Below are 25,504 nucleotides of genomic sequence, written 5' to 3'. Positions count from 1 at the left end.
CAGGCTCAGAGTGGTCCACCCAGCCCACGCCCCACAAGGCATTGTTGCAGAGGCCTATCACCACTCATATTTTATTGAGACCAGTGGGCAGACCAGAGGGAGAGGGGTGCTGGCTGTTGTGAAGGAGTGTGCCCAATAGGGGGCCAATCAGGTGTGTTCCACCTGGCTCCACCTTGAAAAGGGCCTGTAACACAGGCACTGGTCCTCCCTGGGAGCTGCTAGCAGAGCCATGTGCAGGCCTCTCAGGGAACAAGTGGGGAGTGGTAGTGTAATTCCCACAGTGCCCACCCCAAGAGTGAGATGGCTATCTGTGGCAATGAGGGAACAAGTCTCAGCTCCTTCAGGTTTCCGGAAGACTTTGGTGTTCCTCTATGGAGATCCTAAAGGAGGATGTCGGAGATCCAGAGACCTTTTGCTGGACCACTGCAGCTAGTCTCAGGGAAGATTGGGCATCCTAAATTACAGAGCACAATCTGTCATCTGCCATACTGTTGGTCTGAGAAAGGGTGGTAATCTTCATCCTGATAAAGATAGGCTTCTTCCACACCTTATCAGGCTAGCTCCCTTGCCTAAGAGGCAAGACACAGGCACAGCAATCCAGGAGTTTGGCGAGCAGGTCAATCTCTACCCCCCACTGTCTGGGGGACAGCCCAGCACCCCTGGCAGAGTCTTTCTGCAGGGTTGTTCTAAAGGCCGAGTCCCTCGTTCCTGCCTGTTGCTGGCAAGTGGCAGGCCAGTACTTCAGCTGCAGCTGTGGTAGGTGAGCAGTAAGGAAGAGGTAAGGCTTCACATCACCTCTTTCTGTCAAGGAAACCAGTCTGCTCTCTGATTGGCCATTTTGTTGCCACCCTGAAATTAATAGCCAGTCAATAGGAGTCAAGCCTTGGGCGGATGCATGAGCTGAGTATGAGCTAAGGGGCCCAGAGGAAGAACACTATGAGGCCTGAAACTTGATTCCAGTCTCACAGCTACAGTGGAGCATGGCAGGGGAAGGCCAGTTCTGGAAGGCTTGTGATGGCACAGGGCCGATGCAGCTCAGCAGCAGTGCACAGGGCATGAGGTCTGGTGAGGGGTGGGCTCGGGTCCAGCCTCTATCCTACCCTCCAGCAGAATGCTAGAAGGGAGAAAGCAGGCAGTGGGTGTAATAGGGGGAGGGGGTATGTTCCTTCCAACCACTTTTGTGGAGGACAGGCCCCCTTTTCCAGCAGGGTCTGGGCAGGGCCTTCCAGGTGAGGTAACATCACACATCAGTCATCTCATCTCCTAGCTCTGCATCTTCTGGTTCTCCTTCTTCCTCATCTTCCTCTTCCTCCTCTTCTGAGGTGACATTGGGATCATCAGCCTCTGCCAGACATTTGGGACAGGAGCAGATGAACAAGTAGTTCTCCCTTCAAAGTAGAGGAGTGACAAGTCAGGCAGTTGCTGGGACAGAAGATCCCAGAACCCAACCATGTCCCCAGTTGGCACCTGAGGATCTTGTGTCGGCTATGTCGGCTGCGCTCCCGCTGACAGCAGTCTAAGTAGCTGATACATATTTCCTGTAGGGTAGAGGAGGGTCTGATTGCCTATGTCCTCCATCAGAAAGGAAATGAACTTCCCCAACAACTGCTTTATCTATTGTTGACCACTGTTCCCTGCCAGAGAGCTAGGCCTCCAATGTCTTTCAGCACTGATCCATCCCCATGCCTCCAGCTGGCAAGACTCTCATCTCCGTCGAACACAGACAAGGGATGGAGGTTGGCCTCTAGTTCTGGGGAAAACGAGCCAGTAGCCAATGTCTGTAGATGGGATCAGAGGTTAATTCTGGTATGATAACTTGTTTAGGAGAAACTGTCAGGCTATGGTCACCAACCAGAACTTCCAATCCACACTAGCTCCTGTGGCCCAAGCCACAAAGAAATCAAAAAGGTAGCTGGGGTCAGGGACTGGGCACATAGCTCTACCTCAATCTGAGACTTTCTGAAGATGTTTGAAGAACTGGGAGAGTTTAAAGCATACTCATGGCCAAAAAGACTCAGGCCCTAGGGTCTGTGGTGACTCACCATCAGCCCAACAACGGGGCTCCAGCTAGTTACTGCTGCTTTGGAAAGAGAAACCACAAGGCCCTTTTGCCCACCCCTGCTGCCCAGCCACCTTACCTCGCCTGGCTTGATATCCTCCAGGGCAGTAACATGTAAGAGGAAGTTGTTTTCTGGGAAGGAGGTCTCTGCATTGGGAACACAGCTGTGGTTGCCTAGGTCACAAAAGACAAATAACAGTAGAGTGTGTGTGTGTGTGTGTGTGTGTGTGTGTGTGTGTGTGTAACTCAAGACCTTGTACATCCTAGGCAAGCATTCCATAACTGGTCTACATTCCCAGCCTCCAGTTTTGAATCAGGGTCTTGATATGTACCTCAGGCTACCCTTGAACTTGTGACACTTGCTTCTGACTCATAAGTGCATCACTAATGCCCACAATGAGAGCTTTAAAAATGGTAATTCTAGGGGCAGATAGATGACTGGGCAGGTAAAGGTGCTTACTTCAAGCCTGACAACCTGAGTGTAGTCCCTAGTCCCTAGTCTACTAAGTAGACTTAGTAGAAAGAACTGGCCGGGTATGGTGGCGCACGCCTTTAATCCCAGCACTTAGGAGGCAGAGGCAGGTGGATTTCTTTGTTCGAGGCCAGCCTGGTCTACAGGGTGAGCTCTAGGACAGCCAGGGCTATACAGAGAAAGAAACCCTGTATCGAAAAACCAAAAAAAAAAAAAAAAAAAAAAAAAAAAAAAAAAAAAAAAAAAAAAAAGAAAGAAAGAAAGAAAGAGAACTGACACTGACCTCCACATGTATACCACAGCATATGTGTGTAAATAAATAAATGTTAGAAACAAAACAGCCGGGAGATGGAGAGATAACTCAGCGGTTAAGAGTACTGACTGCTCTTCCGAAGGTCCTGAGTTCAAATCCCAGAAACCACATGATGGCTCACAACCATCTGTAATGAGATCTGTACCCCCTCTTCTGGAGTGTCTGAAGACAGTGACAGTGTACTTACATATAATAAATAAATAAATCTTAAAAAAAAAAAAAAAAAAGGAAACAAACAAAACAGCCACCCATGGTGACATTTAATCAGTACTCAGGAGGTGATGTAAGGGGATCTTCACAGCAAGTTTTAGGCTATCCCGGGCTACACAGAACTTCTCTCAAAAAATATAACAAATATAAAAAAACAAATGAAACCAAACTAATATTCACACAAGTAACCTGTACTCCCTTGAGCCAGCTAAGATTTGCTATGAGTTTGAAGTCCAACTGGACTACACAATGAGTTCCAGTCTAGTCAGGACTCAAGACACCTTGTCTCAAAACAAAACAAAACGAAACGAAACATGCTGGGCATGGTATACCTACAGTACCAGCACTTAGGAGGGAGAGCCAGGGATCAGGAGTCCAAACGTCATCATTTATTTATTTATTTAAAATGTCATCATTTATTTATTTATTTAGATGTACATTGGTGTTTTGCCTGCATGTATGTTTGTATCAGATCTTGGAGTTATAGCCAGTTACGAGCTGCCATGAGGGGAACCAAACTCAGGTCCTCCAAAAAAGAATCAGTTTTCTCAACTGCTGAGCTACCTCTCCAGCCCCTGTGTCAAAACTCTTTTTTAAAAAAAATTAATTCAACAGGGCTCTGGGTCCCTTTCTTTGTGGTTAAACACTACAGGGAAGGGCAGGTCTGAGAGCCCATTTCCTGTCTCCCTGCCCAGGGTTCTTTCCTGAAGACTACAGGGAAAATACAATGTGCCTTGTATGTTCCACACACCCCAGACTGACCACTGTTGTCTCACTGAGGGAGGCATGGGCTCTGGGGGTGCCTCAGACCACTTATTTCTGTCTGCTGATTTGGATCCCTGACCACACAACCGGGGAGGAAATGTTAGTTAGTAGTGGAGAAAGTGGGAAGTGGGAGGCTGGGATCTGGAAAAGTCGTGGTTGGAGGTAGCCTTGGCCTTCCCAGAAGGTGCAAAGGAGACTTCCAGGCCTCAGTGGTCCCTGACCATAGCTCACAGGGCAGTGGTGGTGTACTGCCTATGTTTCCCTTTGCAAGAAGCAGGGGTATGGGCTGGAGAGATGGCTCAGGGGTTAAGAGCACCAACTGCTCTTCCAGAGGGCCTGAGTTCAATTCCCAGCAACTGCATACTGGCTCACAGCCATCTGTAATGGGATCTGATGCCCCTCTTCTGGTGTCTCTGAAGAGAGCAATGGTGTACTCATATACATAAAATAAATAAATAAATCTTAAAAAAAAAAAAAGAAAGAAAGAAACAGCTCTGTCCTCTCCTGTAGGTGGATGTGGCCCACTGTAAATATCTATTAAAACACAAGCAGGAGGCTTGGGCTTGACTCCCAGTAACACCATAAATAAGCAAATCAATGAATGAGAAAGAAAGAAACTGATAGAGCAATAATTTCCTAGAAAATCTCCAAAGAAACACAGACCTAACCACACTTCTAGACTTGCCCTGGTATGCCTAGAAGAGGCAAACTGGGAAAGAAGGCCTGGAAAGGAAGAAGCATGCAGCATTCCTCCCTAGTCCAAGACTCACAGCAGCTCTGAAGCACGAAGAGGCCAGATCCTTCACAGTTAAGGAACTCTCCGGTTGCTGTAAGGAAGCGATGTGCACATTCAGTGAAAGGGAAATTAACTCACGGAGACATCAGCTCTGCTCTCCTGCACCCCTTCAAATCAGACACCCAGGTCCTACCATTTTGCCTAATTTGCTTCTCCAAGAAGCCTTGCTCTTCTGTCTGTACCACTACCTATTTATCTGGCACTCTCCCTCCCCCCACCATGGCGCCTCTGGATGGATCCCTTCTCACCTCCAAGTCCTGTGGATAGTTCTGAGGCTTCCCATGGGCACATAGAGATTCCTTTCCCCTCATAAGCTTAGAGCTCCCTGGCAAGAACACACCCACTCTCTGACTAGGGAAGCTCCAAGGGTAGGGGAAGCCACAGTCCCATCTTACCCACCTGCCTCGATGTCCTTGTACAACTGGTCAATGAAGGTGTCTAGCTGTTCCCGGTCCTGAGGCTTCAGCTCCAGTGCATCACAGGCATGTACCCACTGGCTGAGGGAACTAAACAGCCCATGGATGGAGGCAACCAGGTCACAGGCCTCTCTATGTCTAGGCAGGTTAAGCCCAAGCAGAAGAGTTTCCCACCCTACAGATCTAGATCTGTTCTTTTTCTAGAGTAAGGACCCCACCCTCCCAAAAGAGCAAGATTCCCAACAGAAGATTCCCCTGCCTCATTCCTCCCATCCAGGTCATGACAATACCCAATCCCACCATCTTGAAAGAATCTGTGGCTACCTTCCTCCATTAATCTTCTATCTGAGCCTGGAGGATTGCCTAATAGGTCTAGAACATTCTCTACTAACCTGGTTCCAATCCCTTGTCCATTGGTTCCAACAAGGGCAAAGAGAGACCGGAATCCATCTGGTGTGAACCACTGTAGGGAGAGAAAGGTGAGTCTGGTGCTGCTTTTCCTAATCCGACTATACTGGGAGGCATCTGAAAGTTGTCTTCACTTCAACTCCAGGCCTGGAGCACCAGGAAGAAAGGCTTCAAGGGCCTGACTTCCCACACTCACCTGACTCAGGGTCTCCTCATAAAGGGCCTCTGTGAAGAGCCTACGCAGAAGTTCCAGCTGGCCCTGATTTAAGGGAAACAGAGGGACATTGCAGCCCTGGAGACTTCCCCTTAGCACTAGATAAGAGGGGAAATCAGGTAATAGAAAGAAGAGGAGCCAACTGTGTGGCCTGAGCTTCCCCTGGGGACAGAGGCAGTACTTATCTCCAAATCTGCGAGGGTGTAAACTCAAAACTTCCCTCCTGTTTCCAGTCCTCGTTCCAGCAAGGCTGAGGCAGCATGGCTTAGGACACCTATCCTCACCCTCCCTTGGAGGGTCCCTAAAATTTGCTTGGTCTCTGACCAGCTTGGCTTTCCCCTTCTTCTAGATCCAGTACAGCAACACTCACCCTGAGAGACACCCCTTTCCCACCCTCTTCCTCCGTCTCTCGGACAGCCTCTACCTCTGGCAGCCTCCCCCACGTGGGCAGCTCCAAAGGAAGGCTGAGGGCCTTAGTGTCTTACTCCCACCACAAGAATTTCACACAACTCTGACCTGTGGGCCTCCAGTCCTCCCTACTAGAAAACCCGATGTATCTGCTCTGTCTTCCTAAGAGTCCTGCCTGCCCACATGGAGTAATGAGCACTCTTGGGTAGGACATACAGTCCCTTGTCCCTACTTCCAATTTTAGCTCTATATTAGGTCACAAAGGTAAATGGCACTAGGAATGCACATTCTTTGAAGGGATTTTTAGGACCAGGTTTTAACCCCTGCTGTGGCTGAGAAGAGACCAAATATGGAGTTGTCCCCTAAAGGTAGCCACAGACATCCCAGGCTACTTGAGTGGTTAGGGGGAGGAGTCATGGGAGAAAACTAACCTTGAATTTGTCCCCCAGGAGTTTATGGACAATTTCCTCCTCCTCGTTGGCTGTCTTGCTGCAGAAATGGGAGAAGAGCCTGACCCAGTGGTCCTTGTCCTTGGCCTGCACAGCAAATACATATGTCCATGAGAAAGAGGGAGATTATGTTTTTCAAGTTCCTTCTATCAGGGAATGACCACCACCCAGGCCTCCCTTCCCACTCTGCCCACACTCAGCCATTTCCCAGGTGGGGCAGGGCTTGCCAGCTCAAAACACCTTGAAAACAGAAGGCCATAGAGGAAGACTAGTGAAGACAGAAGGGGTCCACAAGACCTCTAACTCTACATAAGAGACACTATCCTGGGACAGTGATGCCTACTGATCAAATTCAGGAACTGCTGCTACATAAGAGCTCAGAAAAGAAGACAGGCAAAACTAGGGCCCACAGCCTACACCTGATTTCTGGTTAGCATGCTCTGAAGGTTCTACATAGCAAGCAGCTATCCTTCAGGAAACCCAGATGCAAGGGCATCCAAGCAAGGTCAGGTGGCTGAGACCCAGGGCTGACTGGGGCCAGCTTCTCTGGCTCACCTGTTTCACTGTGGCTACCATCCTGGCCATCAGCATTATACTTGCAGTCTCAGGAGGATAGTGAGCACTCCTAGGGAAAGAGAAAAAAACGTGTAACCTAGAAGTCCCCTCACTAGGAGCAGAGCCAGGCAAGCCTAGTATGAAGGCTACAGAGACACTTCCTGCCTAGTCCATCAGTTATCAGAGGCTGAACTTAGGCAACTCGGTATCCCTTAGGGTTTGGTGGACTCTCTGGCAGTGTGTAAAGTACTGAAGACAGTAGGGCTGGCTGTTCAGATTAAAGGCAGGCTGCTGAAACTGTGACTTCTGTTTAAGCCTAACAATAGAGAACACAATATAGGAATGTAACTCACCAAAGCTCCCCAGAGCTGCTGAGCTGAGGCAGGAATGGAGGTTAGGGTAAGGAGAGGAAGAGACTTACCTCCATGCCTCCTGCAGCTTATTGAGGGGGTGCCGGGGGTCATCCTGGGATGGGCCTGGGCACAGGATCCGGTGGTACTGCTCTGCAGCTGCTAGCCGACATTCTGCACTACAGTACATCACCTGGAAGGTGGAGTGGAGGTTACCACACAAGAGCTGGGGCTCTCACCTCATGTAACTGCATTCTTTCCATAACAGCCCTAGAGCAAGAGCTCAGTGAGGATAAAATAGGATGTTGTAGGGGCATGCACCTAACCAAGCTTGTTATGCTACATGAAAGGAAGAGGGCTTTTTCAGCTTCTTGCAGGCTCCCAAGAAAAAGGCGTGTCCTACTGTAATGATTTAATAACGGCCCTCACAGACTCTGTGTTTGAAGCTTGGTCCTAGGGAGTGGCACTATTAGGAGGTGCGGCCTTGTTAGAAGTGTATCGCTGTATGGATAGGCTCTGAGGTCATACATGCTCAAGCAACGCCCAGTGTAGACAGTCTCCTGCTGCTTGCAGATCAAGATGTAGATGTCTCAGCTCCTCCAGCACCATGTCTGCCTGGTCACTGCCATGCTTCCCACCATGATGATAATGGACTAAATCTCTCAAACTGTATGCCAGCCCTAATTAAATGTGTTTCCTTTGTAAGAGTTCTATGGTCATGGTGTCCCTTCACAGCAATGGAAACCCTAAGACCCACCATACCCATTGTTTTTCTAAACAATGGACACTGGCAGCAAAGAAGAAAGTGAACAATTACTGGGCCTGTTTACTGTCACACACTATGCCACAGGCCTTGAGGAATGGACCGGTTCTGCTCAGACTTTGTCTCGCCTCCTCAGCCTGCCTCCTCCCCTGTGCGTCCCCAGGGTGCTCACCTGGCAGTGGGGGCAGTTCTGGTGGAGGTCCTTGCGCACACTGCAGAGCTCTGGGTGTGGTAGAACCTGGCCTGGTTTTCCAGTCAGCCTCTGGGCATTCTCCTCTGCCTTCTCCAGTGCCCGAAGACAATGGTCACAGGCTACAGGGAAGCAAGATACAGTAAGTCCCTCTTTCAAGAACCTTCTAGCTCCTGATCCCACTGCTTCTACCTCAGACTCAGTCTGTGGGCTCCCTGCCTCAGACTGGCACTCCTTTCTGTTTCTTTCTAGCTTAAGAAAAATATGAAAAGGCTGGTCAAGTTAAGGGCATCCTCCTGTGGCACTAACTCATCTTCACTGAGCAGGGATGTTTAAGGTATAGAGCCCTTCAGCATGATGTCCATGGCAGTAGTCTCTAAGTTCTGTCTAAGGGAGAATCATTCCCAAAGAGCACTTGGGAGGCACCTCCCATTGCAGGTACACAGCCCCAAACACAATGGTAGCCAGAGCCGTGGTTCTCAGGCCCTATTCTCCAAGGAAAGACAGCATTTCCTTCCAACACCCAGAATGTCGGCCAGGAGATGTGTGAGGCTCGGTTCCATGCACAAAATGGGCATTTCAGCAGCCACCTGAAGCAGGCAAGATGTACTCACCCCGGTACCGATAAAGTGCATTCCAGAGAAACTGCGAAGCTACCAGAGGCCTTTCGATGAAGATAGTCTCTCCCTTCCGAATCAGCTGTGTGGCAAACAGTCCCTTTCCCTAACAGGGCAAAGAACAGACAGGGTAAGACACTGCTCCAAACCTGCCGAGTGACACATGGCTATTATCCTAGCACATGGAAAGAGGGGGATAAGTAGTTTAGGGCTAGCCTGGACTACATAAGACCTTGTTTTAAAACAAACAAACAAACAAAAAACAGGCTTGAAAGATGGATCAGCCCAGCACTTGGGAGGCAGAGACAAGCAGATTTCTGAGTTCAAGGCCAGCCTGGTCTACAGAGTGAGTTCCAGGACAGCCAGGGCTACACAGAGAAACCCTGTCTCGAAAAACCAAAAAGAAAGGAAGGATGGAAGGAAGGAGGGAGAGAAGGAGGGAAGGAAGAAAGGAACAAAGGAAGGGAGGAAAGAAGGAAGGAAGAAAGAAAGAAGAGTTGGTGGTTAAGTGTGCTTGCTCCATAATCATGAGGACCAGGATCTGGATGCCAATACCCATATAATAATCCAGGTGTGTATACAAGTGCCTGAAACCCCAGCTCCAAAGAGGGCAGAAACAGGAAGATCACTGGGGCCTGCTGGCTTTCAGCCAAGCCAAGTCATGAGCCCCAGATTTAGGAAGAGACCCTACCTCAGGGGAATAGGTGGAATGTAATGGAAGAGGAAACCCAATGCCCTCTTCTAGCCTCTGTTCACATACACAGGCATGTACATCTACATACAGAGATGGCACACTCACGCATGCACATGCACAGGCATGAGCGCATACAACACACATACATATAAATAAAACAGGGCCAGAGAATTTAAGAGTGTTTACTATTGCCCCACAAGACCCATCCGTGGGTTCCTAGCACTGACATCAGGCAACTTATATATATCTGTAACTACAGCTCTAGGTGACCCAAGGCCTCTGCTGGCACCAAACCAGTGTGGGACACACAAATATACAAATAAAGATATATCTTTAAACAAAGACAAAGCTCCAAGAGCTCACAAGAGGTTGATCAGCTGCTGCTCCTCTCTCAGTCCACAATACCTAGCCAAAAAGGGAGCCACCTCAGTAGCCATCTGAACACCTAGACATTCTAGAATGGCCAGGGCAAGGCCATGGTTCCTAGTTGGCTGAGGCCTCCTATACCAGCAGTGGCTACTGGGATGGCACTATCCTCACTTCCCCATGAGACCTTGTGCTGCTGTTCAGGGTTTCAGAGACATCCTATACCCCAGCAGAAAGCAGCCTGGTTTGGGGGGTAACTGACCTCTTCCTTGGTCAGTGTTCAAAGGATGCACAAAGCACTGAACTAGTCCTACAACTAGCTCCCAACACCTCCGGGGAACCTCCTAGACAGCTTCCCATTGGAGAAGTGGGTGTTCAGTAATTCTGCCAGGCAGTTTCCAAGGTGTGGTGATATAGTGCAAGTGAACACCCTCGTGAACTCTACCTCTTCACTACCCAGTGTTTAACAGGCAAACTCTCAGGCTCTGCCCAGACCTGCTAAATCAGAATGTCCATCTTCCTCTGTGTGTGTGTGTGTGTGTGTGTGTGTGTGTTGTGCATGCATGTGTAAGGGTGCTGTGTAGAAATCAGATGACAACCTTCAACAGTCAGCTCTCTTCTTTCCACTATTGGATCTGGGGAATGAGCTCAAGCAGTCATGCTTGCATGGCAAGCACTTTTCCCTCATGAGCCATCTCACAGGCCAAAAATTTGCATTTTAACAGGATGCTGGAGATTTCTATGCATGCTAAAGATTAAGAAGCCTAGCCTGGCCGGGCAGCGGTGTCGAACATCTTTAATCCCAGCACTTGGGAAGCAGAGGCAGGTGGATTTCTGAGTTCGAGGCCAGCCTGGTCTACAGAGTGAGTTCCAGGACAGCCAGGGCTACACAGAGAAACCCTGTCTCGAAAAACCAAAAAAAAAAAAAAAAAAAAAAAAAAAAAAAAAAAAAAAAAGTCTAGCCTGAGCTAGGCAGTGGTGGTGCACTCCTTTAGTCTTAGTACCAGGGTGGAGGAAGGGAGATCTCTGAGTTCAAGGCCTGCCTAGGGTCTATAGAGCATAATCCAAGAAAGCCAAGGCTACACAGACAAACTGTCTCAAAAATAAATAAACAAATAATCAACTAACAGTAAAAACAAAACCAAACGTAGCCTGGCACACTTTGCACATCAAGAGCCTAGGCAGCTAATGAATCTGCTGACGCTGCTTTAGCAAGTGATGGTTTCGCTTCCAAAGAGGAGCTGCCATCACAGAGTGGCAGAGAAAATGCCCCATCACTGTTGATGCCACAGCAGCTTTCTGTTTCCCTTCAGCACTGGCACTGGGTGCTGATGGGCCTTTGCCACGCTCAAGGGCAAAATCTCAGCCTATACACAACCCAGGAAGCTTTTTTCTGTTTTGGACAGTGTCTCCCTACATAGCCCAGGCTGCCCCTGAACTTACAGCAGCTCTTCCTAGGCAGGGGTAACAGGTATGTGTCACTACCCCACTCTAAGTGCTAAGTATAGAACAGGACAAGTGAAATGAGAGCAAAGCCCAGATCACACCCCTAGCTGCCTTCTTGGGAACCCCATCTCTATATTTTATTGTCCCTGAGATCAACCATGCATTATGAAAACTCGGCCTTCCTGGATGGGACAAGGAAGCAAGAAGTAAGACCCATGTGATCGTCATGTGACAACTTCAAATCCTGAAATTAGGTAACTAACCAGATGTAGTGGTGCATCTCTTTAATCCCAGCACTAAAGGTTAAGAAACCTAGCCTAGCACACTTTGAAAATCAGGATGAAGAGTGGGAAAACAACCCTTGAATGGTCTCGTCTGTCTGTCTGTCTGTCTCTCTCTCTCTCTCTCTCTCTCTCTCTCTCTCACACACACACACACACACACACACACACACACACACACACACACGCCAGGCTGACTTCAAATTTGTTTCGTCCTCTAGAATACATAAGCAAGCAGATCTCTGAGGTTGAGGCTGAAGCCAAGGCCAGCCTAGGCTGCATAGTTCCAGAGTGATTTCCAGGACAGCCAGGGCTACACAGAGAAACCCTAGGGACAGAGGTGGAGCATGGGACAGGGAGGATAATGATAGAGCTCCCCCTCCCTTAGCTCCTGGAAGACCAAATGCAGAAAAGATTTAGTTACTACAACAAAAGAGAGCCAGAAGAATGGTGGCTGGTGTCTGTAACTCCAGCATTTAGGGTGAAGGAAAGTCAGGAGTTCAAGGCCACTCATAAACAACACTTTACTCACTCCTCAAATATACAAAAGTATGAAAAATCAAGAAAATTTCCCCAATGCATAAGATCAAGAGGCATGCAAGGTTAGGCATTGTGGCTCACACCTGTTTGTCTCAGAATCCGGGAGGCTAATGCAAGACGACTACCTTAAGTTCAACGCTAACCTGAGCTACATGTACGGCAGTGTTTCTCAATCTTCCTAATGCTGTGGGCCTTTAATACAGTTCCTTATGTTGTGGGGATCCCTCAGCCATAAAATTATTTTTGTTGCTATTTCTTAACTGTAATTTTGCTGCTGTTATATTGTAAAGTAAGTATCTCTGTTTTCCCATGGGCTTAGGTGACCCCTAAAGGGGTCACTCGACCCCCCCAAAAAGTCACAACCCACAGGTTGAGAACTGCTGATATAATGGGTTTCACATTAGAACGAAGAAAAGGGCAGAGAAGGGAGAAAGGGAGGGAGGGAGGGAAGACAAACTTTAGGAGCGAATTATACGAAACTCTTAGACCAGATAGTATAGTTAACAGTCTTTATTAGGCCAGCCGGATGGCTCCATGGGTGAAATGCTTCCTGCATCAAGCCTGACGACTGAGTTCCTTCTCCAGATCTCACTTTGAAAACAGAGTTCCAGCTACTGGAAGTTGTCTTCTGAGCTCTACATGTATGATGTGGCACACGCACATCCATATCCAGAGACAAGACACACATATCGTACACACAAGTAATAATATTTTAAAGTGCACGAGGTTCCATTATATAACTGTTTGTTCTGACAAATACAATTATCAATATAATTTAAAAGGAGGCAAGCCCAAATTAATGAGCCATGCTGGACTTTAGCTAGTGTACCGCAGTGTAACATTCCAATTGGCACCGACTAGACCTTGTTAGGTTTCATTCCCCACTGATTGGTGCCTGGCATAACAGTTCACAGATATCTAAAAATCATTCCTACAAACATCCACAGAAGCAGAACAGAGTGCCAGAAGTTACCCTCACTCTTGCCTGACATCATGCTTCAGGAGATTGCTCTCTCACAACAGATGACTGCAGCTGCCAGAACCGTCAATATACTATACTACCTGGCTCTAAGTTCACACAGTTCATCACTCTAAGTAGGTGATTCTCCCCAGGAGAAGATTAGGGATAGGCAGAGGACTGTGACCAGCTTAAGTTTTTTTGTTTATTTTTGAGACAGGATTTTACTCTGTACCCCAGGCTGGCCTGGAACTCACACGAGTCCTCTTGCCTCAGTCTCCTGAGTTGCTGGAATACAGGTCAAGGCCACTAAGCCTAGTCACTAGCTGGGGTCTTGAGAGAGGGCTAGGACAGAACTGGGCAAGGAGACTGGTGGAAGTAAAAAATGAGAAGGAAGTAAAGGAGGGGCCAAGGTAGGGGAGGAGTACAACGTCAAAAAAGGTGATGAAAGGGGTTACTGATCTGAGACACCTCAAACATGGGCCCCCATGAGGACTGGCTCTGGGTGGTAATGGGGATGTGAGCAGCTAAGGACACAAAGGATACTGGCAAGCTAATTTCCTACCCATGAACTGACAGGAGCGCTTGCTCTCAATGCCTATGGAACGAAAGACAAGAGAAACTTAGGATGGGAACCTGGACAGATATGGAGAAGCAGAACAGAGTGCCAGAAGTTATCACAGAATGAACATCTCAGGCCAAGGACCAAGGATATGCACAAACAACAACAACATCATCATCATCATCATCATCATCATCATCATCATCATCATCATCATCATCATCATCATTCAAACTGACTTTTACCCAGAGGAATGCAAATGAAGAAAAAACCACACCATTTTGCATATATCAACTGGCAAAGGCATAGAGTGAGAAAACAGTGCTAGAAAGAACAAAAGCCTGTCTGCTCTGAAACCCAGCAGCAAGACCTTTGCTTTCAGGATCGATAAGATATAACATAAAAGAGTCATACATGAGAATTTGGTTGAGTGAAGTGTGCCCCTCCACCCTGAAACTCTATGGGTCAACTCTCTAACCAAGTAGAAATGGGATCACTGATATTAAAGGTGTATTAAAAGAAACCTTGGGCCAGGTGGTGGTGGCGCACACCTTTAATCCCAGCACTTGGGAGGCAGAGGCAGGCGGATTTCTGAGTTCGAGGCCAGCCTGGTCTATAGAGTGAATTCCAAGACAGCCAGGGCTACACAGAGAAACCCTGTCTCAAAAAACCAAAACCAATGAAAACAAACAAACAAAAGAAACAAACAAACAAACTGTGGGGGTGGGGTGTTTCAGCCACAAAGCCCAGCACTTAGGAGTTGATAGCTAGATGAGTTCAAGTCCAGCCTCAAGTACAACTTGGAGTGATTTTTACTTTTACTTATGTGCATGTTCTATTCTACAGGGAATAAAACACGATTAATAGAGCCGAGCATAGTGGCACAAGTCTTTAATCTCAGTACTAGGGAAACAGAGCCAGCCTGGTTTACATAGTGAGTACCAGGACAGCCAGAGTTACATAATGAGACCCTGTCTCAAAACAAAAACAACAAAACAAAACAAAACAAAAAGCCCAACAACAGAAGCAACAAAAGAACCATAATACAAATCACTAAATCATGTCATTCTTTTGCTTAAAACCCTTCAGGATAAGTGCTCGGTGTGTAGGTTCTGGTCCAAGTTCCCTAGCTCTCCAAGTCTCCACCCGTACCTTAGTCAGAAGGGTCGCTGGGGAGCCCATTCTGCTTTTTACCTCAGTTCCCTGGGCTAAGTACTCCCCACCCACTGCCTGGAGAACAGTAGCTAAGCCCCAGCCTAGCCAGGATATCCCTCAACTCCAGGACCTCCCAGAGCTTCAATTCCACCCAGGACAGCGGCAGCACGGCCACCCGCCAGTGGACCGGGTTCCTCCGGGAAGGGTGCGCACGCTGGGCTTCGCCTCCCCACCCCGCGCGATATCGCCACGAGCCTGGGCACGAGGACAGACCCTGCACCCCCGGGCCCAAGCAGGAACCAGACTGGCGCCGAGGGGCCCGGACTCCAGAATGTGTGCATGGGTCCCCGGCGTGGTTCTCCGGGCGGGGTCCGACCTGACCTCACCTTGGCGCTGCTCACAAATCGGACTTCCACGGAGCCCCGGGCACCGCCCGCCACGCCCACGCAGAAGGAGAACACGTCGCACATGGAGGCCGCCATCTTGGGCACGCCTCCGCCTTCTGACCCTTGACCCCGCTCCGGGAAGCCCCGCCCACCGAGCCGCTGAGCGCTGACTTCCCCACCTTATCCCGCCCCGGGACGTGGCTAGCAATGCCACAACAAGCTCTGCCGCAATTGCTGCAAGGCTTTTGGTGTCTTGGTTGCTTGATGGGGTGGAACCTGGCCTGACTATTTCCTTGGACTTCTGGTAGTCTGTGACTCGGTGGCCTATGTCGAAGTCCATGAATGACTCCCTAGCCTATACCAGCTGTGTTCTTAAGTGTCCATAATTGCTTTTCCCACTGTCTGATTTTTGAGACAGGGTCTTACTATGTATCCCAGGCTGGCCAAGAGTTTGCAGCCCCTCACCATACCTCCCAACACTGAACAAAGCCATTTTTAGACCCAGAGAAAGCAGACTTAATTATTTTTGCTCTCTTCATCCTGAAAAGCAGTTTGGTTGCTTTTCGCCTTCGGTGGTGTTCTTCGTTTGGGAGAGGTTTGCTTTGAATGCATGAGTGCAGAACTTTAAGCCTCAACACTGCTTAAAACCAGCATGGCCACTATGCCTATAACCTCTGCATTCAGGACGTGAGGGCAGGGAGGACCAGAAGTTCAGGGTCATCCCTCAGCTACATAGTGAACACATGAAACCTGTCTGAAAGAGAAATGTACTTGTTACTCTAGCTGAGGACCCACGTTTGGTTTCCAACACTGGTTTACAACTATCTGTATGTAACTCCAGTTCCAGGGGCTCTGATGGCCCCTCGTCTGACCTCCTCAGGCACATACATACATGAAGGCAAAACAATCATATGCATAAATAAAATCATATGCATGAACAAAAAAAAGAAAAAATTGGGGCTGGTGAGATGGCTCAGTGGGTAGGAGCACTGACTACTCTTCCAGAGGTCCTGAGTTCAAATCCCAGCAACCACATGGTGGCTCACAACCATCCATAATGAGATCTGATGCCCTCTTCTGGTGCATCTAAAGACAGCTACAGTGTACAGAGGTCCTAAAAAGTCAATTCCCAACAACCAGATGAAGGCTCACAACTATCTGTATAGCTACAGTGTATACTCATATACATAAAATAAATAAATCTTTAAAACAAAAAGAAGAAATTATTTCCTTTTCCTATAAATATTAACCGGGTTGGACTAGTGCACGAGAAAGTAGTTGGGGAGTTTCTTGACTTTTGCAGAGTGTGGTTATAGAGCAGTAATAAGTGGACCTTGAGTGTAAGGACCCCTTAAGTAGACACAAAAATGAATGTACACAGGCTGGGAGAGGGACAGATCTTCCTGTTTCTGTAGCTAGACCTGACTACTATACCTTTTGTTGTTTTGTGTGTCCCAGTTGATTATTCCTTGACAAGGGATCTGTGTCTGCTCCACGATGATTTCATAGTGATTTGGGGGGATTAGATAAAAACCTAGTAATTTTTTAGAAAGTGATTTTTGCCTTTTTTTTTTTTTTTTGTCAGACAAGGTCTGTCTTGGGCGGTATGGTGTTTGAGACAGGGTTTCTCTGTTGTAGTCCTGGCTGTCCTGGAACTCACTCTGAAGACCAGCCTAATCCCAAACTCAATAGAGATCTGCCTGCCTCTGCCTCCCTAGTGCTGGGATCAAAGGCATGTACCACCATTGCCTGGCTGAGACAAGCTCTCACTATGCAGACTAGGCTGGCCTCAAACTCACAGAGATCCACCTGCCTCTGACTCGTATTTGATTTTTTTTTTTTTAAAGTGAGCCAATTGGGGCTGTGTTTGCCACATAAGCATGAGGACCTGAGTTTGATCCCCAGCACCCACATAACAGGCTATCAATCCTAGGATTGAGGTGACACCAGGAGTGGGTTCCCCAGCCAACTAGCCTGGTCAAATGGGCTAGCTCTATGTTCAACAGAAGAACCTGACTCAAAAAAAAAAAAAAAAAGCAATTAAGACAGTGTTGACCTCTGGCCTCTGATGAACATGAACGGGTATGCACACACACAAAATGGACTAGTTGTTCCTGAAGGAGGCAGACAGCTGTGGCTGGATCCCTGTGGTGAACAGGACTTCTGAGCCCAGCACTCAGAAGGATCTCCCCGAGGGTATGAACAAAGAAATGTTCAGGGTTCCCCCTGCTTTTTGTTATTGTCTTTGTAAATTTTTTATTTTTTTATTTTTTACCTGTGTGACCGCTGGGCTGCATGTGCTTGGTGTCTACATAAGTCAGAAAAGGGCTCTGGATCCCCTGAACTGGAGTTATGGATGGTTCTAAGCCACCATGTAGATACTAGGAATCAAACTAAGGTCCTCTGCAAGATCAACACTTTAAGTTAAGATCAGCAAGTTAAGTGCTCTTAACTGTGGAGCCATCTCTCCTGTGTATATACGTGTTTTTCTTACAGTTATTCTGTGACTGTGTCTGTATGTGGGTGGGTGTGTGCACTGGGGGGGGAGACGATTCTCTCTGTCCACCACGTAGGTTCCAGGGATCAAATTCAGATCTGCAGCTTGGCAGCAAGAATCTGTACCTGTTGAGCCTTCTCCCAGCCCTTGTTTTTGAGGCAGCATCTGGCTATTTACTCTAGGCTTGCTTCAGACTCACTGTGGTAGCTCTGGCTGACTCCATCCTTCTGCCTTAGCCTCCCTGGCGCTAAGACTACAGGTGTGTACTGCCCTACCCAGCTCCGAAAGATGGCTTCTTGAGGCAAGGCTCTGGATTCTCTCAAGCCTGCCACTTAATGTCTATAAATCCACTATTTGAGTTTTTCATGACAGGACTTCTCTGTGTAACCCTGGCTGTCCTAGAATTCACTCTGTTGACCATGCTGGCCTCTGCCTCCTGAGCACTGGGATTAAAGGTGTGTACTGCCACACCTGGCCAAAGTCCCCTGTCGTGGATGTGGGGTTCTTTCCAGGATCGTCTCCCACCACCTACCTTCCTTCCTCTTTGCCCTGAAAACTGGGCCCTAAGAACAATCTCCCTGAGGAAGATCAGCCCTTCCTTTACCCCAGCACCTCACCTCAGCCCAGGAACTGCGATGAGCAGTCTGCAGTACAGAAACCAGCTCTTAAAATGTTGGAAGCTGATTTCACAAGAATAAGCTCTCAGGTTTCCTGGCAAGAAACCAAGCAGGGTCAGAGGGTCATTCAGGGAGGAAGAACTGTATTGTCAATACTGGATAAAAAAAAAAAATGACAAAATTAGGTCAGCATAAATTCCTGGGGAAAAAGGGTAGGAGCTTCAGAGAAAAAGTAGCTTTGTTGCTCCAAGGAACCAATCACCATAAACCTGAGCTCACCACGGTATGGACTGCTGCTGAGAGTGGTATCAGACAGACAAGAAACCTTTGTGCAAAGCATGGTGGCTCTCACCCAGCATCCTCAGCACTAGAAAGGCTAAGACAGGAGAATTTCCACAAGTTTGAAACCAGTCTATGTCACATAATGAGAATCTGCAATCTGTGTCAAAAAAAACCAAAAAAACAAAAACAAAAACAAAAACATCTGTAATCCCAGCATATGGGAAGTAGAGAGTCAGGAATTCAAAGTCATCCTCAGATACAGAGGAGGGTGACAAGAGGAAAAGAAATAGGGTTGAAATGGAGGAAGCTTTGAAGTGAACTAAGGAAGTGAGCTAAGAAGTCTCCTTCCCTCTAGACTCTGGGAGAGTCTTTCACACCCTGATGCTGATTCAAGGATGCCCCTTTTCCATAGCCAGCCAGGAAAGAGCTGATGAATCCATCCTCAGGGCGGAGCTGGGACAGCTTCTATCCTATAAACCTCACCAGCTGGTACTCTGTAAGTGCTTTACAGACCTTAACTCACCCTGGGAGAGAAGTGTAAGTTATCAATATACCTCTATCCGCAAGAAGCAAACCCTGGCCAAGGACATAGATCAATCCATTATTCTGCTTCCAGAGTTCCCCTGCTTGATTGTTCAAGTACATTTGGTGTCCTTGGAGCTTAAGGAAGCTCTTTACTGAGATGTGGGACAGGGGGGTACCACAGGAAGAACTAGCCCATATAAGGTGACCAGGGCCTCTTGCTTGGTCCTTAACTGCCAACTCCCGACTCAGCATCTTCACTCTGGATGTGGCCATCTGAGCTATTGGAGGGCTCCTCCATGGTAGAGGAGGAAGGCGTTTTCAGTTTTTGCTGCTTCTGATACTTCATCCTGCGATTTTGGAACCAGATCCTCACCTGTAATTGGAGGCAATGAACAGGCATCAGAATTTGCACAGCAGGCCCCCTTACCCATCACTGTCACTCCTCCCAAATGTCATTCCCATATTCTCAGTCACTGCATATCCATCCCTGTCTGTAACTTTGTTGTTATTTTTCCATCGAGTCTTATACCACCCAGGCTGGACTCAAACTCACTATGTAGCTCAAGATATTCTTGAACCCCTGGTCGCCCTGCCTCCACTGGCCAAGTGCTGGGGTTTCAGGTGTGTGCCACTGTGCCCATTGTATGTGGTACTGGAAACATTGTATGTGGTGCTGGGAATTGAACCCTGGTCCTTTGGAAGAACAACCAGTGTTGTTAACAGCTGAACCATCTCTTTAGCCCCCAAAGAACAATTATTGGCATCAACCTCAGGCCCCCCCCACATACACACATATACTCAAACATGTGTGCCTGCACACATGCAAAAACATACATACACATATGCAAACCACACACACACTAAACAAAAAGGAGGATGCACTAGAGGAAACTTTGGTTATGATTGTAATGTGACCCCTTACAGGAATATTACATAGGGAATGTGTTAAAAAAAAAAATAGGGTCTCTCTCCCCATTATCCTAACCCAGAGGAAAAAGGTCGAATCTTCTGCGCCCTTACTACAAGTGTATCAGGTGTCCCCTACACAGCCTGAGCCTCAGGCCCCTGATCTCACCTGGTACTCCGTCAAGTGCAGCCTGGCAGCCAGCTGGGCTCTCTCCTTCCCCACCAGGTTGTGCTGCTTTGCAAATACCTTCTCCAACTCTTGCAGCTGCTGCAAGCTAAACATTGTGCGAACCCTCTTTTGGTGTCTCTCGGTACTGTGGTCCTGAAGGTCCACGGTGGTTGCCCATTTCAGAGGGCCTAGATAGTAAGGTAGCTCCAAGCCTAAAGAAAATCAAAAGCAGAAGTCAGCCAGCAGCCACCTGCCCACATATGGTAGGAGACAAAAAAAAACCTCACAAGCCCTTCTCCTTGGCCCGTAATATAGGATAGAGTTGTAGAGGCTGTGTAGAAATAACCCCAGAAGAGCTAGAGAGATGACTCAGCCAGTAAACGGTACAAGATTGAGGACCTAATTCTGATCCCTAGCACCAAGTTTTTTGTTATTGTTGTTTTTGTTTGGTAGGTTTTTATTTTGTTTTTGGGGAGTGGGGAGTTTTGAGACAGGGTTTCTCTATATAGCCCTGGCTGTCCTAGAACTCACTCCGTAGACCAGGCTGGCCTCGAACTCAGAAATCCACCTACCTCTTCCTCCCAAGTGCTGGGATTAAAGGTGTAAACTACCACTGCCCAGCTTGTTTGTTTGTTTTTTAAAGGGCTTTGAGGGGGCTGGAGAGATGGCTCAGTGGTTAACAGCACTGACTGCTCTTCTAGAGGCCCTGAGTTCAATTCCCAGCAACCACATAGTAGCTCACAACCATCTGTAATGGGATCTGATGCCCTCTTCTGGTGTGTCTGAGGAGAGCAACAGTGTACTCATATGTAAGTAAGTAAGTAAATAAATAAGGCTTTGAGGAAGTAGAGACAGGAAGATCTTTGGGGAGATGTTTGGCCAGCCGGTCTAGACAATTGGAGAGCTCCAGGTTAGATGAGAGGCCCTATCTCAAAATTAAGATGGAAAAGGGCTAAAGAGATAGCTTGGCAATTAAGAATAATTGTTCTTCTTCCAGAGGACCTGGTTTTGGTTCCCAGAGCCCATGTCCAATGGCTTACAGCCCCTTGTACTTAAGTGTAAATAGTTCTCTCGAAGCTGAAAGGTATTGAAGACAGCTGATGCTGACCTCTGATATCCACATCCGTGTGCACTCACACACACACACACACACACACACACACACACACACACACATGAATATAAATTAAAAACCTATGCACAGAAGTATGAAAAAGTCAGGGGGAGTGAAGGAACGCTGTGAAAAGCTGTCTTCTGAATTTGACATGATTATTACAGCTGTGAACTCACAGCATTGATAACAGGCATACACCATCACCCCTGGATAACTCTAGGAGCTCCCTTTGATGCCATCTGCCACCGCTTCCATACTGATACCTGGGTGCCTGAGGCCCTGCTGGCAGAGGAGATGAGTCGCATTCAGTCCGGGCACGCAGGACGTGGAGCACAGCGGGTAGACGCCCACCCTCAGGTAGGCAGGCAGCCAAGTCCCTGTGGAGCACACCCAGGGCAGGACCACGTACTGTGACACAGAGCCGAGGTTCAGACTGGTGCAGGTAGAGAGCGGCAGAGAGGTGGCAGCCAGCTCTTGAGTCTTGGGTCTCGCCAGGATGGCCTCGACAGAGAAAGAGGACTCCAGGTGTCCCCGAGCAAGGCGGCGGGGGACTTCTGGGGAAACGGCCCCGGGACAGGGGCCCAAATCTCCGGGCTGGACCTGAGTGCCTGAGGGAGCAGGCTGGGGCACTGGGCTGGACATGGTGCGACCCTGAGGGGACCTACACAGAGGAGTGGGAGGAACGCCCAGGCTGTGCAAGCAGCTCAATGGGAGAGAGAGACCATCGTACTAAAGGAACAGGAGACTTGTGAATCAGGATCCCTAGGGCCAGCTGTTTGCAAGGACTCTTAAACCTAGCGGGAGGGAGGAGGCGGGGCAAAGACCTGACTTAATCATCTCTGACTGAGACCAGGCCTCTGAAGTCTCCACAGTAGCTGCAGGTTGCATCCCACCAGGACAGTGGTGGGAGGCAGAGAAGGTCTCCTCCACTCTGGTGCTTTGGGGGAAAATACCTTGAATTTACTACAGCTCTCTGTGGTACCCTCCTCCCTCTCTTTTGTTTGAGAAGGTCTTACTCTGTAACTCTGGCTATCCTGGACCTTGTAGATCAGGCTGGCCTTGAACTCACAGATATCCACCTGATTCTGCCTTGTGATTGCTGGGATTAAAGGCATGCTCTGCCAACCCTCCACCCCCACCCCAGTTCCCTCTTCAATCTGCAGTCCAGGCTGTCCTCCAAGTCATAAATCATGGCAGAGTCACTGCAATCCTGCCTTAGCCTCCCAAGTGCTAGGATTGCAGATGTGTGCTACTGTGCTTGGCTTCGAAGTGGCTCTCTGATGATGCTAGATGTAGGTCCTTTGCCACTGCTCATGACATCTGTGATGCCAGTCTCCCCTGCTGGTGTGGGGAACAATGATCTTAGGAGGGTGGGGCAGTGCCTGCTGTCCTAATTTTTCCTAATCTTCACCCACTTCCCAATTAAATTTGTGTACTTCCTCACGGCAACTGGGACACTTGCTAAGTAATCTCTCCACCGCTGAGCTCCTGGGAGAGTCTTCTTAAAGCAGAAGCCCTGGCTAGATCCACTTAAGGACTGGCATTTTAAGATCTGTAAACATTGTATCGTAGTGAAAAGTAAACCTCCTAGACTCCTGCTGCTGTTACCACTTTCTCTGAGATCTTTTCTGAATACCGTTGCCCTCAACACAGGGTCCTTCCTGCTGGGCATGCCAGCCACATGGGATGCTGAAGGAGGAAGATCTACAGTCCAAGGCCAAATCTGCTTTACAAAGTAAAACTCTGTCAGAGAAAGAAAGAAGAATAAACAAGGGGTCATGATGACACTCTCCAGTGATCCTGACACTTGGAAGTGGGGGTCAACAGGATCAGGAGGGCAAGATTATCCTCAGTTAAGCAGTGAGTTTAAGGCCAGCCTGGGCTACAATAGACAAGGTCTCAAAAACTCAAAACAAAAACCGCTGAGCGGTGATAGCGCACGCCTTTAATCCCAGCACTTGGGAGGCAGAGGCAGACGGATTTCTGGAGTTCGAGGCCAGCCTGGTCTACACAGTGAGTACCAGGACAGCCAGGACAACACAGAGAAACCCTGTCTTGAAAAACAAAAACAAAAAACAAACAAAAACAAAAAAACCGAGAAGGGCCCGGGGAAATGGCACAGTGGGTAAAGTCCTTGCCATGCAAGTGTGGAGGGCCCGAGTTCAAGTTTCCAGAATCTCATAAAATCAGATGTGTCAGCAAGTTTCTGCCATCCTCAGAGCTCCTAAGGGGTGACAAGAAACAATGAGGGTAAAGTCCCTCTTTTTTTCTACCTTGTCTGTTTCAGATAAGGTAGAAAGGAAAAACAGGTAGCCAGGTATGTCCTCTGACCTCCATACATGTACCAAGGCATTAATGTACGCAGGTACTGGTGCACGCAAGCAGACACACATTTAAAAAGAGATAGAAAAGGGGAAGGAAATAGTCAGGGGTTAGTTCTCTGTAGGCAGCAAAGAGAAAATGGCCCCTGGCAAATGGTGATAACAAAGGTAACTCTGTACACTACAGAGTTCAAGTAACACCAGACCAGGGAGACACTAGCCAAGGTCAGAGACTGACAACACCTTCAAGGTCAGCTCAGTCTAGTGGCCAGCAGAAGAGCCAATCATAGAGGGACAGCAGATGCACATCTTAGATGGACAGAGGGGCTTGAACACGTGGGCTACCCAGAACTGAACAAGCAGTGCCTAAACAGTTCCTGGCAGTCTACCTGGTCAGGCCAGGAACATGCCAAGAGCATGTGGTCCCCCATTGGCTTGGCCTGTGATAAGTCTACAGAATTAACCAGTCTCAGTAGAAATTACCTCAGCCACTGTTCAGTTTCTGCTGGGCACTATATAAAAAGCCCCTATTGAGCACCTCTGTAGCTTCCCCTCTCTTGGGACCCCACCCACTCCTAGGAGTTTCTCTCTTCCTCCTGCCCCTTATGTTCTCATTTTCCTCAGTTTCCCCAGTAAACGTTGCTTGCTTTGTTTTGCTCACTCCACCCGTGCCCCAGTATTTAATCACCATTGTGCAGAGACTGAGACAAAGGCCTCAAGAGCTGGGCATGGTGACACATGCCTTTAATTCCATCACTTGGGAGGCAGAGGCAGGTGGGCTTCTGTGAATTTAAGGAAAGAAGGAAGGATCTTTCTTATATCCAGCACTCTGCGTTATATGTATGTAGGGCAGGTACTTGGGTCCCATCTTTGCCGGTGGCTACTCAGTACTTTCTGAGTTACAAGTTACCATTTGTATTAATCATCTGTGAAGCGGAAAATGATGGGGGTTGCCTTAGCTTTGAGGTGGGGCTTGAGTGAGGTAAAGCACACAGTGCTTTAGAACTGCTCTGGAGGTGGGGGCTTGAGAGTCCCCAATGCCCCGGCTCTCCTGGCATCCTGCCTTCTCAAATCAATGCCTAGCACTAAAGCTACACCACCATGTTGCGGCTGGTTCTGTGTTACTCCATGGTCCTTGGCTATTTGGGACCACAAATGTGCTGCTCTGTCTTGCCAAACAGAGGTAGAAGGAATTGTGCTCCCTCTTGAATACACGCCTGCTGTCCCAGTTTGCTGAAACCAAAGCAAATTTGGATGGAAAGGGTTTATTTCTGTCTACAGGTTACAGTCTGTTACCGAGGAAAGTCACAGCAGGACCTGAAGCAGAAACTCTGCAGGAAAAAAGAACACTGCTTATGCTCTGCATAGGAATGGTACCTCCCAGAGTAGGTTGGGCCCTCCTATATCAATTTGCAATCAAGATAAATTTCCTACAGACGGTTCTTCAGACTGAGGTTTCCTCTTCTCAGCTGACTCTATCTAGCCTGCGTCAAGTTGATAATAAACATTAACCAATACACCTGTCCTGACTCCCGAGGAGCCCAGCAAGGAGCCGGGCAAGTGGAGGGCTAGGGATGTGGCTCAGTTGGTGGAGTGTCTGGCTAGTAGGCATAAAGCCTTGGGCTTAGTACTCAGCATCTCATAAAACTGGGCATGGTAGTGCATGCCCGAAACCCCAGCATAATGGGAGGGAAAGGCAG

At 48.3% G+C, this 25,504-nt stretch overlaps 2 protein-coding genes across 3 annotated transcripts; both read right to left on the bottom strand.

The window, feature by feature from the left end:
* Nucleotides 1-44: 44 nt before the first annotated feature.
* Nucleotides 45-15,492, bottom strand: Smyd5 (SMYD family member 5). 2 transcript variants are annotated; one of them, XM_031382382.1, is made up of 13 exons: nucleotides 15,374-15,492; nucleotides 8,983-9,091; nucleotides 8,351-8,490; nucleotides 7,487-7,608; nucleotides 7,066-7,135; nucleotides 6,493-6,597; nucleotides 5,636-5,698; nucleotides 5,424-5,494; nucleotides 5,015-5,121; nucleotides 4,590-4,646; nucleotides 2,139-2,233; nucleotides 1,468-1,538; nucleotides 45-1,388 (listed from the first exon to the last, which is right to left on the bottom strand). In XM_031382382.1, exons 1-13 carry the CDS (start codon nucleotides 15,467-15,469, stop codon nucleotides 1,241-1,243), a joined length of 1,254 nt encoding a protein of 417 aa, XP_031238242.1. In that variant the 5' UTR covers nucleotides 15,470-15,492; the 3' UTR covers nucleotides 45-1,240. The 2 variants fall into 2 exon arrangements, with proteins under 2 accessions (XP_031238242.1, XP_031238243.1); XM_031382383.1 differs by lacking the exon at nucleotides 5,636-5,698 and having other exon boundaries at nucleotides 15,374-15,483.
* Nucleotides 15,493-19,354: 3,862 nt separating this feature from the next.
* Nucleotides 19,355-22,247, bottom strand: Noto (notochord homeobox). Its single transcript, XM_031380899.1, has 3 exons — nucleotides 21,747-22,247; nucleotides 20,370-20,581; nucleotides 19,355-19,667 (listed from the first exon to the last, which is right to left on the bottom strand). The coding sequence occupies exons 1-3, from the start codon at nucleotides 22,123-22,125 to the stop codon at nucleotides 19,521-19,523; spliced, it is 738 nt and encodes a 245-aa protein (XP_031236759.1). The 5' UTR covers nucleotides 22,126-22,247; the 3' UTR covers nucleotides 19,355-19,520.
* Between the last annotated feature and the right edge of the window lie 3,257 nt (nucleotides 22,248-25,504).

This window comes from Mastomys coucha, unplaced genomic scaffold, assembly GCF_008632895.1.
Source record: "Mastomys coucha isolate ucsf_1 unplaced genomic scaffold, UCSF_Mcou_1 pScaffold20, whole genome shotgun sequence".
In the NCBI taxonomy this organism is placed as follows: Eukaryota; Metazoa; Chordata; class Mammalia; order Rodentia; family Muridae; genus Mastomys; species Mastomys coucha.
Note: the sequence above shows the minus strand (reverse complement) of the source record. Positions and strands in the feature narration are given on the sequence as shown.